The sequence below is a fragment of the Oncorhynchus mykiss genome, chromosome 29 (genome assembly GCF_057628025.1).
Source record: "Oncorhynchus mykiss isolate SJ-2025 chromosome 29, ASM5762802v1, whole genome shotgun sequence".
NCBI classification, from domain to species: Eukaryota; Metazoa; Chordata; class Actinopteri; order Salmoniformes; family Salmonidae; genus Oncorhynchus; species Oncorhynchus mykiss.
In genome coordinates, this window is record NC_143050.1 from 34,060,718 (window position 1) to 34,072,993 (window position 12,276).

The 12,276-nt window shown below is 43.5% G+C and overlaps 2 protein-coding genes and 2 non-coding genes across 6 annotated transcripts; 1 reads left to right on the forward strand and 3 right to left on the reverse strand.

Annotated features, from left to right (window-relative positions):
• Nucleotides 1–1,385: 1,385 nt before the first annotated feature.
• rnf224 (ring finger protein 224) lies at nucleotides 1,386–6,045 on the forward strand. Its single transcript, XM_021590715.3, has 3 exons — nucleotides 1,386–1,878; nucleotides 2,577–2,853; nucleotides 4,902–6,045. Exons 2-3 carry the CDS (start codon nucleotides 2,578–2,580, stop codon nucleotides 5,196–5,198), a joined length of 573 nt encoding a protein of 190 aa, XP_021446390.1. The 5' UTR covers nucleotides 1,386–1,878; nucleotide 2,577; the 3' UTR covers nucleotides 5,199–6,045.
• prpf4 (pre-mRNA splicing tri-snRNP complex factor PRPF4) lies at nucleotides 5,732–11,734 on the reverse strand. Of its 3 annotated transcripts, none has more exons than XM_021590714.3 (14): nucleotides 11,489–11,734; nucleotides 10,880–11,086; nucleotides 10,607–10,793; nucleotides 10,248–10,335; nucleotides 10,059–10,138; nucleotides 9,853–9,946; nucleotides 9,673–9,767; nucleotides 9,203–9,261; nucleotides 8,946–9,069; nucleotides 8,594–8,683; nucleotides 8,271–8,393; nucleotides 7,278–7,385; nucleotides 6,971–7,089; nucleotides 5,732–6,323 (listed from the first exon to the last, which is right to left on the reverse strand). In XM_021590714.3, the coding sequence occupies exons 2-14, from the start codon at nucleotides 11,037–11,039 to the stop codon at nucleotides 6,130–6,132; spliced, it is 1,521 nt and encodes a 506-aa protein (XP_021446389.1). In that variant the 5' UTR covers nucleotides 11,040–11,086; nucleotides 11,489–11,734; the 3' UTR covers nucleotides 5,732–6,129. The 3 variants fall into 3 exon arrangements, with proteins under 3 accessions (XP_021446389.1, XP_090083202.1, XP_021446388.1); XM_090227076.1 differs by having other exon boundaries at nucleotides 11,186–11,733; XM_021590713.3 differs by having other exon boundaries at nucleotides 11,413–11,579.
• On the reverse strand, nucleotides 6,446–6,579 carry LOC118945711 (small nucleolar RNA SNORA47). The gene has a single exon (XR_005040826.1). It is a non-coding gene; the product is annotated as a small nucleolar RNA SNORA47 (small nucleolar RNA).
• LOC118945712 (small nucleolar RNA SNORA47) lies at nucleotides 7,542–7,677 on the reverse strand. The gene has a single exon (XR_005040827.1). It is a non-coding gene; the product is annotated as a small nucleolar RNA SNORA47 (small nucleolar RNA).
• Nucleotides 11,735–12,276: the final 542 nt, after the last annotated feature.

Below are 12,276 nucleotides of genomic sequence, written 5' to 3' on the forward strand. Positions count from 1 at the left end.
ATCAAGGGTGCCAATCATTTTGGAGGTGACCGTCTATCAAACATTAACAGTGCTATCAGGCTATTACTTTGTAGGATGGAACAGAGGCTTAATTGAACATATCTATTAAAAATCAAGTACAATGTATTTCCATCACATAGGAGACACATATATGGTGGAAATGAATCATATCTCTGTTGTATGAAGGACTGTTCCGCTATATAAAAAAAAAATCCCAATTTAATCTACTACAATAACCTACAGTAAACTACCTACAATTTACTCTCTGGGATAACTTGGTGAGAACTAAAACTTTACAGAAGTTCAGAGGGACAGGGGAATCTTCTGAAGGTTATTAAGATAAGAATCAGCTGACTTCATCCTTTACTCATCCTTCATAGACCTGTTTTACGGTCACAAGCAAGGAACGCACTCGACAACAAACAACAGTAATTTCCCTCAATCATAAGTTGCAGTGGTCAGTCTTTGTGTAGACAGTCATTTCCTCTGCAGCCGACAACCCTGAACATGCTGTGGAGTTGGCTTGAAATGTATATCTCTGGCTGTCTAGCTAATCTTTGCTACCATCTAGTGTCAGAACACCAACATATCAAGCACAGTTTTCTTTTCTTCATGACAGTCCGTTTAAAACGTTCCTCAAGCCTGCAATTAAACAATGCTTTGTACTAGCATACATGTCTATATTGTACATTGTTTATGAACAAACCTAGAGTTTACAACATAGACAAAAAGGGAGTTTACAGCATAGACAAGAGAGTAACCTAAGGAAGGGTAACCTTGTTCCTGACACTGGTGTTTTCAGATCCCTAGGAACTGGATAGGTGTAAGTTCTATGAAGCCCATCGCCATATAATTGCTTTCGCTTATCCAGTCTCTTCAGAACTGAATGTGGCTTGCTGGGAGAATAGGCTAATGGGGGCTAGGGTCATTTTCAGCCTGGACAAGGTAATGTCACATTGTAAAGGTTACTTTAGGATACCTGCAGTATTTTTTGCTTTATGGCCCTGGGTGACTGGTTCTTATGGACTCAGCTGACCAACCCACTGTGCTGGCAACTGGCTCCTGTGAGTGCTGGTGGATCGAGAGTGTAGGGTTCCTGCTGGTCTATTGTTGCCAGTGTAAGCTGATCTGCTGCCTGCTCCCTCGATACAGGAATGTGAGCCTGGCTCGCCTTTCAGCTGGTCAGACTGTTGGGATACTCACAACAAGAAGTAGGAGGTGGAAAAGGGGGGAATGGACTTGTGACACAACCATCTCAGTGTGTGTGTGCGTGCGCACGTGTTAGCGCATGCACATTTACGCCTGTTTGCTCGCAGTGCAGTATGTGTTGTTAGCACACACGTGTTCTCATGCTCACCTGTGCCAATGTGCGCTTGATTGCATACATGCTAGGGCAGAGAAGCAGAGGGGCCATCCCATCGGAGCCGCTTTCCCCCTGGAGAACCCCATTGTTCTCTGTGGCCTCTATAATATGTAACACGCTCCATTGACAGGCCTACGAGTGGGTGTTCACATGGAAGGGCGGCCTGAAATATTAAAGGGCCTGATGACCTGCTGCAGGCTCACATTGTTTGCCCTTCATTAGAGAGGAGAGCAGTTTCTGTGGAAGAGCAGAGCAGCAGGGGGAGATGAAGGGAGAACGTACCCTCCAGCGGGCTGTGCTCGGGATCCACGGGGACTAGGTAATAAAGGTTCTCTCTCTACTATCTGATCCTATAATGTACATCAGTAGTGCAGCATTAGTTTGTCATTGTGGGAAAGAGTAAAGGAATACTACACTGGACTAGTCCTGGGAAGGTTGCTTTGAAAACAGAAGCCATGGCAGGACTCCAGAGAACTACCAAGGACCTTCAGGGGGTTTGGAGGACAAACTAGAAGGTATGTAATGTTTTGTTATGGTTTTTTCCCCCAGTTCTGTTACCCATGCTTTTGGGTTGAGGCCAGTTTTCTAGTGAAGAAGATCTGAGTGAGACTGACACATGCAATGTTCCTGACACATTTTTTCCCCTCACCGAGTCGATGTCCAAATGTATTGAATACATTTCCAATAGATTGTTAGCCAGGAGTTTAAAAAATACGTTAAATAGTGTGGACCGTTTCAATGGAGTATTCGATGCAGACACGGCAGAAAGGGAGAACCACCGAGCACATCAGGATAACCATCTCCCCTATTCGGTGACATAGTTTCAGCCAGTGAATAGATATCTGTGTCTCTGCTTACAACCAGCCTGTTGTGTTGTATCGTCCCACAACTGACTGAACGGACAGAGAATGTCCATGTAATGGGAAGTTCACAGCTAACAGCAAACATCTGGGTCTCAAATCCTTTCCTTGAGTCGAAATTTACTAGCAATTCAATTCCTCTGTTTTTGTATTGATCAACTGTAACCGTTTACTTCAGTAATTTGGTTGCGTGTGTGTTTGATTATCTGAAATGTTAACTGTAAAGTAGTAGTAGTAGTAGTAGTAGTAATGTCACTAAAGGGCCCTGAGTTTTTCTTGAGAATCCAACCTAACCAGGAAAAACTCTGGACCATAGCAATAAGCACCCATTCATAATCTGTTCTCCTGTACAGGATGGATGAGGAGGAAGCCCCAGTTCCTGATGCCCCAGACTTTCCTGTCCCAGAGGACCCAGCAGAGGCCCCTGACCTAGGGGCCCCAGAAGATCCCCCAGTAGAGGGTGATGTGGAGGCCGGAGGAGTTCAGCCATCCAGAGACAGCCGTAAACTGGACTGTATCATCTGCTACTGTGCCTTCAACCTGACTGAGAGGCTGCCACGCAAGCTCTACTGCAGCCACACCTTCTGCCAAGCCTGCCTGAGACGCCTCGACACCATCCTCAATGAACAGGTGGGTCTGACTGACTGTCACGACACCGGTCCCACCATAGACTCACACAGAGGCAGGATCTATCTCAATGGACTAGGCTACGCTAGTTAAACTGTAAAATATGTTTGATAGATATTCAATATTTTTGGACCAGTTCCATACTAGTTCAAACAGACTGGGCCTTTTCCCAAAAATGTGCAGTAATTTGTCAAACTATAGCTCACCTGTTCTCTTCGTGAAAAGGAACACTAATTTGTTGAAGATCAGCCAATACGCATCATCTCAAACTAATTTGAAGATGACCAAAGCTGCAGAGCAATGGATTGCATCAAGATACAGTTGAAGTCGGAAGTTTACATACACTTAGGTTGATGTCATTAAAACTAATTTTTCAACCACTCCACAAAGTTCTTGTTAACAAACTATAGTTTTGGCAAGTCGGTTAGGACATCTACTTTGTGCATGACACAAGTAATTTTTCCAAAGCGATCGGTTTACAGACAGATTATTTCACTTATCACAATTCCAGTGGGTCTAAAGTTTACATGCACTAAGTTGACTGTGCCTTAAACAGCGTGGAACATTCCAGAAAATGATGTCACGGCTTTAGAAGCTTCTGATAGGCTAATTGACATAATTTGAGTCAATTGGAGGTGTACCTGTGGATGTATTTCAAGGCCTACCTTCAAACTCAGTGCCTCTTTGCTTGACATCATGGGAAAATCTAAAGAAATCAGCCAAGACCCCAGAAAAAACATTGCAGACCTCATCAAGTCTGGTTCATCCTTGGGAGCAATTTCCAAACACCTGAAGGTACCACGTTCACCTGTACAAACAATAGTACGCAAGTATAAACACCATGGGACCACACAGCCGTCATACATCTTAGGAAGGAGATGCGTTCTGTCTCCTTGAGATGAACGTACTTTGGTGTGAAAAGTGCAAATCAATCCCAGAACAACAGCAAAGGAGCTTGTGAAGATGCTGGAGGTAAGAGGTACAAAAGTATCTATATCCACAGTAAAACAAGTCCTATATTAACACAACCTGAAAGGCTGCTCAGCAAGGAAGAAGCCACTGCTCCAAAACCGTCATAAAAAGGCCAGACTACGGTTTGCAACTGCACATGGGGACAAAGATGGTACTTTTTGGAGAAATGTTCTCTGGTCTGATAAAACAAAAATAGAACTGTTTGGCCATAATGACCATTATGTTTGGAGGAAAAGGGGGGAGGCTTGCAAGCTGAAGAACACCATCCCAATCGTGAAGCACGGGGGTGCCAGCATCATGTTGTGGGGGTTCTTTGCTGCAGGAGGGACTGGCGCACTTCACAAAATAGATGGCATCATAAGGCAGGAAAATTGTGGATATATAGAAGCAACATCTCAAGACAGTCAGGAAGTTAAAGCTTGGTTTCAAATGGGTCTTCCAAATGGACAATGACCCCAAGCATACTTCCAAAGTTGTGGCAAAATAGGTTAAGGACAACAAAGTCAAGCTATTGGAGTGGCCATCACAAAGCCCTGACCTCAATCCTATAGAAAATGTGTGGGCAGAACTGAAAAAGCGCGTGCGAGCAAGGAGGCCTACAAACCTGACTCCGTTACACTAGCGCTGTCAGGAGGAATGGGCCAAAATTCAACCAACTTATTGTGGGAAGCTTGCCGTTTGACCCAAGTTGAACAATATGAAGGCAATGCTTCCAAATACAAATTGAGTGTATGTAAACTTCTGACCCACTGGGAATGTGATGAAAGAAATAAAAGATGAACTCACTCTCTACTATTATTCTGATATTTCACATTATTAAAATAAAGTGGTGATCCTAACTGACCTAAGACAGGGATTTTTTTTACTAGGATTAAATGTCAGGATTTGTGAAAAACTGAGTTTAAATATAATGGGCTAAGGTGTATGTAAACTTCCGACTTCAACTGTACTTTTCTAAGGAGAGACTGTATTGAGCACAACAGTCAGACCACTTAGAAAACCAAAGAGTTATGTTCAGTTTGACACTGACATATCCCAAGTCACAACCCTTACCCTGCTCTCTCTTCTACTCCCAGCAGATGTGGATCCCCTGTCCACAGTGTCGGCAGAACACCCCCCTCCCACGCGGGGGCGCTACAGCCCTGGACCTGGACCTAGTAGCCTTCATGGGGGTCAAGGCAGAGATGGAAAACCAGAGGTCTTGCTCACGGCAGGAAAGAGAGCTAGGCACCCAGCTGGAGCACAAGCCCTCTTTTGGGAAGCAGTCCATCATAGAGCAGCCTCAGGCCACCTGGAACCATGGAGGATTGGCTGAGCCTCGCTTCCATAGGAGCCCCTGCTGCAGGTGCTTCTTCTGCTGCTGGTGGTGCTGCTAGGCTGCTCAGGCATGTATGAATGACAGGAGTTGCTTAAAGCATCTGGCCAAGATTTCCCATTACAGTACCTCCTGCAGCTGATTATAGACACCTGGGCTTCCAAGGCTACAAAGTGGAAAATACCTAACGCCTGTCCGCCTTGACCTGACCAGGACAGACACCAGGCCCTAGTTGTGTATGTGATTACACTGAGAAGAACAGTGGTCAGGAGACAAAGTTGTGCGGGGGACAACATCGAGTCTATCGTTTTACAAAGATACTTTAATTTGAAGACTCATAGAAAAATGTTTCAGCGCTCAAAAAGGGATGCTTGATAAGGACCTCAGTTTTGAGCTTGCCTACAACCCCCAAAAATCCTCTGCTGCCGCTTTTCAAATAGGCAACAGGAAATATGGGCTATTGGTACCTTGTGGGACAGTCAACTGTTTAATCATTATATGCACACCTTGTTGAGTTATAGTACCATTTGTAAGTGTGTTTAATGAATATATATAACCATTTTGTCATGTGCAAGTGTAAAATAATGAAAGATATTACAGAGTCTGTTTTTATTTAACAAAAAAAAAAGCAATTGGATCAACTTCTGACACAATGACTCGTGTTTAAAATCACCTAAAACAATGTTATTAACAGACAAAAATATCTGGGAGAAAGGACAGAAAGTATACCCACAGCTTCAAAGTTGTAGACATTAATAGCCTCAAATGTTGTTCAATAATAAAATCGAACAATCTACTAATTGTTCTAATTGTAAGACAAATTCCGAATATTTAGGATGTTCAGATTAATCCATCAATCGAGAAGTTGACATTTTGCAGATCTTTGTTCCACATTCTTCTACTTGAATGGAATGACAGTCAGGTATTGCCATAGAAATAGAATGTAACATAGAATGTCATTCTATTTCTACAGGTTGTCCTCCCTCCCCTCCTCATTCTGACATCCAGAGCTTGAAGGTGCGGTCGTAAGAGCAGGTGGCGATGAGCTGTCCGTCAGGGGACATGTCCACACCCATCACCTTTCCCTCGTGGCCCGCCAGGGTCTTCAGGGGGGACCAGCCCGGGTGGGTCCACACCTTGGCTGTGTTGTCATAGGCCCCAGTCAGGAGGAAGTGACCGTTATTGGCTAAGAGAGGGAGATTGATGGAGGGAAATGTAAGCACAGAAATATTGTAACAAACCTTTTATTTTTATAAATCCAGTTAAACTTTTTTTAAAGGTTCAAAACAGTGGTATTACTAGTCCAAAATTATGTTCACAAACACAACATCAGTTCTTAAGTGTCTCAGAGCCGGTTGTTGCATTCGCCTTATTTTCCATTTAGGAGGTTATAACCAGTTATAACAGCACAGAACAAGCTGCTAAACCTTCTCAGTCCTCCAAAAGTGTATAAGATAGACTGAGCTGATTACAGGGGTTAACCCCACCCCCCCAAAAAAAATCCCATGACAAACTAAAGTCCATTTCAAAGGTTTTTGGCTTGAGGACCACATTTGGGATTTCACAATTCAACATAGGGCAGCACAGATGTTTTCATGTCCGATTTATTGGACAAAATTGGATTTGCGGGCCAGAAAAACAGCAGCTATTTCAAAATATTTAGGTCCATTCTCATTTCCTCATACTTTCTAAACAGTTGTAGGCGTTTTAAACCTGACGTGTCATCCACATGGCAGAAATCTGTCACAGTGACTGACAACTGTGAACCCTGTGATTACTCAATTGCTTGATTAAATATTAAAAAGGAGGTCTCTGGGGCCTGGAGAAACTCACGCTGGAATTTGACAGAGGACACCAGGTTCTGATGGGAGGGGATGGTGTAGATACACTTCCTGCGACGCAGGTCCCACACCTTACAGGTGTTATCCCCACTTCCTGTTGCTGCGTGGTAGCTAAACGGAGAAGATGGTTTCATTAGTGGACCTATAAACACACTCCGGCTTATCATCATCAATAAGTAGGGCCAGGAGTTTTTCCTGACCATTGTATAACTCCAGGCTGTAGTTCTAGATCATACGTTGAGGAATATCTGGCCCTATCCATAAGATATGAATAACACAGTATCTTCCATGTCATTTACCCGTTGGGAGAGAAGTCGATGCTGTAGATCTCTTTGAGGTGGCCCTCCAGGAACATCACACAGCGCCCGGTCCGAAGGTCCCAAATACGGCCAAATGAATCCAGACCCCTGATAAAGAGATGAATACTGTGTACTGAGGCAAACTAGGATTCAGCCAACAGCACTGCTGATGAGGGGTAAGTAGGGATCTGTAATTATTTCTACTGTAAATGATTACGTTCTGAATGGCACCAGTCAAGATGCTTTACAACAAACAATAAGATGGATCTGTACACAAACACAACGCCAGCTCTAATGTGTCACATGTAGCCGGTTTGTCGCATCTGACTTATGTTCATTTAGGAGGTTATAACCAGTTATAACAGCACAGAACAAGCTGCTAAACCTTCTCAGTCCTCCAAATTGTTCAGAAAAAATATGCACTGAAAGACTAGTGTGTGTGTGTGGGTGTAAGGAAGCATGTTATCATTAGGGGACATGAAGGGAACATCCCTGTATGTTTCAGACCAAGCCAGCCGCAGAGGCTCTTGTTCTGCCAAACCTCTAATTGAGATAACTGGGTGGACATCTACTGGCCTTCATTAAAACAGACTACTGAATCCAACCATTGTTTTACTATAGCAACCATCCCCTTCAATAGGCTAATCTAGATATGCTCTTTGACATGACAGCACTTAAATTACGGGGTTGATCTTTCTTTTGGCAGTTTTCTAGATAGTATTTTAGTTTCGGGGAGGACACTGAGATCCTGGTTATCTGAAGCCAAGATTTGTTGTAGAAATAACGGGGTAATACTCTACAAAAGTGCTAGATTTACTGGAAACATACATTTCAACAGAATGTTTAGAGACAAGCAAAAGAGAACACAAATATATATATATATATATATATATATTTCAGAGATATCTTCAACGGTCTCTCCAATAATGATGTAGTGTGAACAAATATTGACAACCGACATTGACTTTCATAGCATATCCAATGAGATCTTACCCAGTAGCTGCCAGAGATCCATCAGGGTGGAATTGCATGTCATGGACTCCTTTACTGTGTCCCTCTTGGTGCAGGATCTCCTCCTGGGCTTCCAGGTCCCACAGCCTCCACGAATTATCATAGCTGCCAGGGAGAGAGGATTAAGCCTCACTTTAGATTCAATTTGAACAATGCCAGTCTGGCCAGAGTACAATTTATCTATGGTGGAGGCAAGTGACCATGTTTGTTTTTATTGTATTGCCTGGATGGGCCGTTCTAAAAACGATAAAAGTTCTCAACTGGCGTTGCCGGGTTAAATAATGCTAGGGATTAAATTCACCCACCAGGTGGTGCCCAGGAACCTTCCAGAGGGATGCCAGGCTACTCTCGCCACCCTCATGGAGTGGCCCTCGATGTCAGCGACAGGCACGTCGCTGTAAAGAGAGGGGTTACCACGGTTACAACACATCAACATGCTTTCCCCCCTTCTTTTTAAAAAAAATGGCCACATTTCAGCAGCGCACTCCACAACCTCAGCTACTGTTTATGATGATACCCGAGGAACATTTGGGAAAAAAGCTACACTGCTCTTGGTCGACCCCTCACCCTTTTTTGCCTGAATAATATTTGGTAGCCTCCCTTATTTGACAGACGGCAATAAAGACAAACACAGCAACGACAGCAATCGGAGCAGACCTGTCCAGACTCCAGAGTTTGACGGAGCCGTCGGCAGCACAGGAGGCCATGTTAACATCAGAGTCCTCCAGAGTCAGAGTGGCCTGAGGATGAAAACAGATGGCCCCCACGTGGGTGTTGTGGCCTGTGAGAAGGGAAAGAGAATGATAAGGAAGTATTGGGGTTGGAAATACTTACAATTATTATGGACAACAGTAGCCCAAGCAAAAAGTAATTGCAAAGGGATAAGAAAGGGGAAAATAAGAGATTGTTCTTACCTCGAAGGGTACGGACAAGGGTACAGTCAGGAACATTCCACAGTTTACACAGGCCACTCCTAGAGAAAAGAACAAGTCAGGAAGAGATGAGGAAGTGTCACAAATACCTTTAATGAAGGCAACATTTTAAATACAAAAAACACCCAACGTCAAACAGTACGTTTACATGCACACTAATAATTTGATATCAAACGGTTTTCTGAACTATCTTTAGAATTATTAGGACATGTACACAGCTTTGATAAAATCAGAGGTCCAACGGAGTATCTGATCTGTGCATGTGCCCGCACCGGTAGCGCAAGCCTCCATCTTGTGCTCAAGTTACAGTGAGTTTGGAGAAGTACGTAAAATTTTAAACAAACGGTTATATTAATCTGACTATCCACAATAATTGTATTATTGTGTGCATGTAATCATGCTCACTGCTGCCTGTGCGGTGCACTGAGAGAGGAGTGAGAGAAGGGACTCACCAAGATGCAGTCACCAGCATTTTGGAGTTGGGGCTGAACTGGCAAAAGGATATAGGCCTGTCGTCACCGATCTGACTGCAGAAGTTATTCAGGTTCTGGATAGACAGAGAAAATCATGTCATTCTACAACTGTTTTTCACAAACAAGACAAATGCTTTTGGAGACTGATGGAGGACGTACCCTGAGCGTCTTGTGAAGTTCTTGCGTCCTGACTGTCCGTGTAGATTCTGGGATCTCCCTGTGAGCTCTGGCATCTTCTAACCTTTTCACAGCCCTGTTGAGACATCGCGCACGTTTTTTATTAATATGATTTTGCTGCAAAACAACCTTTGAAACTATCATTGTCATCATGGTAACTATGGTCCAACATTAGAATCAAGCTGTACCTGGGCAGAGAGTATCTGGCCAACCAAAGCCTTGCCTCCTTAAGAGTGGTCGGCCCTTCATGGTACCATGTCTGCTGACACTGAAAGAGGGGAACAGGAGAAGACATCAAACGCGTGTCTCCATATTGAATGAATATGGACCTGTAGTAGTGAGAGAAAGATATAGGAGAGTCAAGCCACATATCACACCTCCTCTTGGGAGCGTTTGGATTTCTCATCGTCCTTCTTCGATTTCTTCAATGCATCTGGACCCACTACAGAGAGGATATTCCTTAGCCTGGAAAAGAGAGCAAGTAGAAATTGAGCGGGAGAGGGGAAGAGAGATTATGAGCAAAGATTAAAAAGGTGGACATAAAGCAAGTGAAATATAACTAGCGATACAGTGTGTTAAAGCATTAAGGCAATTCCTCAAAACGGTTGTTTTAATTGGCGAGTTAACATGTTGTAAAAGCATCAAAGGGTCACAGACGTGTGGATTGTTATCTAATTGTTGATTCATACATTCAAATATTAGAAGGGGTTGACAGAGCCATGCTTGTGTCCCTCACCTCTCTCGTCTCTCAGCAGGCCCCTCCCCAAACAGTGTGATTGGTTCCCTGAGGGCCCGTAAGCAGGCTTTGACCTCTGCATCGTCTGTGGATACTGTGATTTGTCTCGCTCTCTTTCTGCGTTCAAAGTCAGCCAATACCTCAGACTGGCGCTCAGTCACACGTTCCTCAAGCTCAAGGGACTCGCCTTGAGGGGAGAGGAGAACTTAGATGATACCTCAACAAACTCTTCATAACTCTTTTCAAATACAGATTTGTGTTTGGTATACTAACCACTGGAGATGTTGATGTTGCCAGCCTCGATTCCTGCTTTGACAGAATCTTTGCCTGACCCAGAAGCCTCTCGTCCCAGCCTCTCCCTCTCCTTCTCCTCCAAACTGCCATAGAAGATCCTGGTCTTCTTCACCAGCGGAGCTTCTTCATCGTCGGACATCTCTGGTCCTTATGTATAGTTCCACTGTTTACCACAAAGATACTGGCCTGGAATAGACAAGACATGCACAGATTAATGAATGAGAACTTGATCGCCAACCACCTCAATCTCTATAATTAATGAGGCAAAGTGTAAAACTATTATACCTAGCAATTTGCTGACCAACAATAGCCAAGTCCCTAATCAGTAAATCAAATGGATAAGATGCATTGACAAAATATTGGGAGTTCGCGCTGCCTTCCTACACAAGAGCACGTTAACATAGCCTAGCTAGCTACTCTAGCTAGCTAACGTTAGCAAACAGTACTCAAGAGTTTGCCAACAGCAAAAGCATCCCACAACCAAACAAAATGCTCAACATTACGGGGATTACTTTAGCTGTATTTCATTCTTGGGTTTGAAATAACAAAGCAACTACAAAAGAAAAGTAACTAGCAAAATCAAATTACAAAAGTGGTCGCCGCGTTGTAGCTCGGTCTGGGAACAGGAAGTTCTTTATCGAAAAAGTTGGTTAGAAATTTCACAGCGACATCTAGTGTAAAGGAGTCGAACCAAATGTCTTCATCTGGTTCAAATCAATGGGCGTGTTCGAGAGCATCCAAACCGTGACATTAAATTCTGTCAATTCTGACTGACTGATCTAGAAACAATATTGGGCGCGTTCGAGCAGATCACGTCACCGCCTTTCAAAGTGTGTTGCATTATGGGTATAAGTCAGATTTGCGATGACATGTCGACTGCATGACCTTTACAACAACCATGTGATCAAAGGTAATTAACGCTTGACTGTAGTCAACTGGAAATTTCTGCATTTGCCCCTAACAAACTGCAACATGAAGTCGGAACTAAAGCATTGTGGGAGACAGGCTTCTGTTTTTTGGAAGGATAGGGCACTACATGCTCATAAATGGTTGATGTCACATTCTATCATTGGTTATTATCAGTGAATGTTTACTGTTTTGGATGGATGATTATTTAGAGCTTAGATACATCTTTATCCTTACAATCAATTTTGTAAACAGTGTATTTATTTCACCTTTATTTAACCAGGTAGGCCAGTTGAGGGATGGACTGGAGGGATGGATGTGCAGATGATGATGTGCAAGTAGAGATACTGGGGTGAGAGAGCAATAACAAAAAATAACAATATGGGGATGAGGTAGTTGGGTATGCTATTTACAGATGGGCTGTGTACAGGTACAGTGATCGGTAAGCTGCTCTGACAGCTGATGCTTAA

What these genes read in the sequence shown, in the direction of transcription:
- rnf224 (XM_021590715.3), top strand. Translation starts at nt 2,578, where the DNA reads ATGGATGAGGAGGAAGCCCCAGTTCCTGATGCCCCAGACTTTCCTGTC. An exon ending in ACACCATCCTCAATGAACAG is followed by an intron (nt 2,854 to 4,901) that starts GTGGGTCTGACT and finishes TACTCCCAGCAG; the next exon opens with ATGTGGATCCCCTGTCCACA.
- prpf4 (XM_021590714.3), bottom strand. Translation starts at nt 11,039, where the DNA reads ATGTCCGACGATGAAGAAGCTCCGCTGGTGAAGAAGACCAGGATCTTC. An exon ending in AACTTCACAAGACGCTCAGG is followed by an intron (nt 9,768 to 9,852) that starts GTACGTCCTCCA and finishes CTGTCTATCCAG; the next exon opens with AACCTGAATAACTTCTGCAG. An exon ending in AGGTTCCTGGGCACCACCTG is followed by an intron (nt 8,394 to 8,593) that starts GTGGGTGAATTT and finishes TCTCCCTGGCAG; the next exon opens with CTATGATAATTCGTGGAGGC.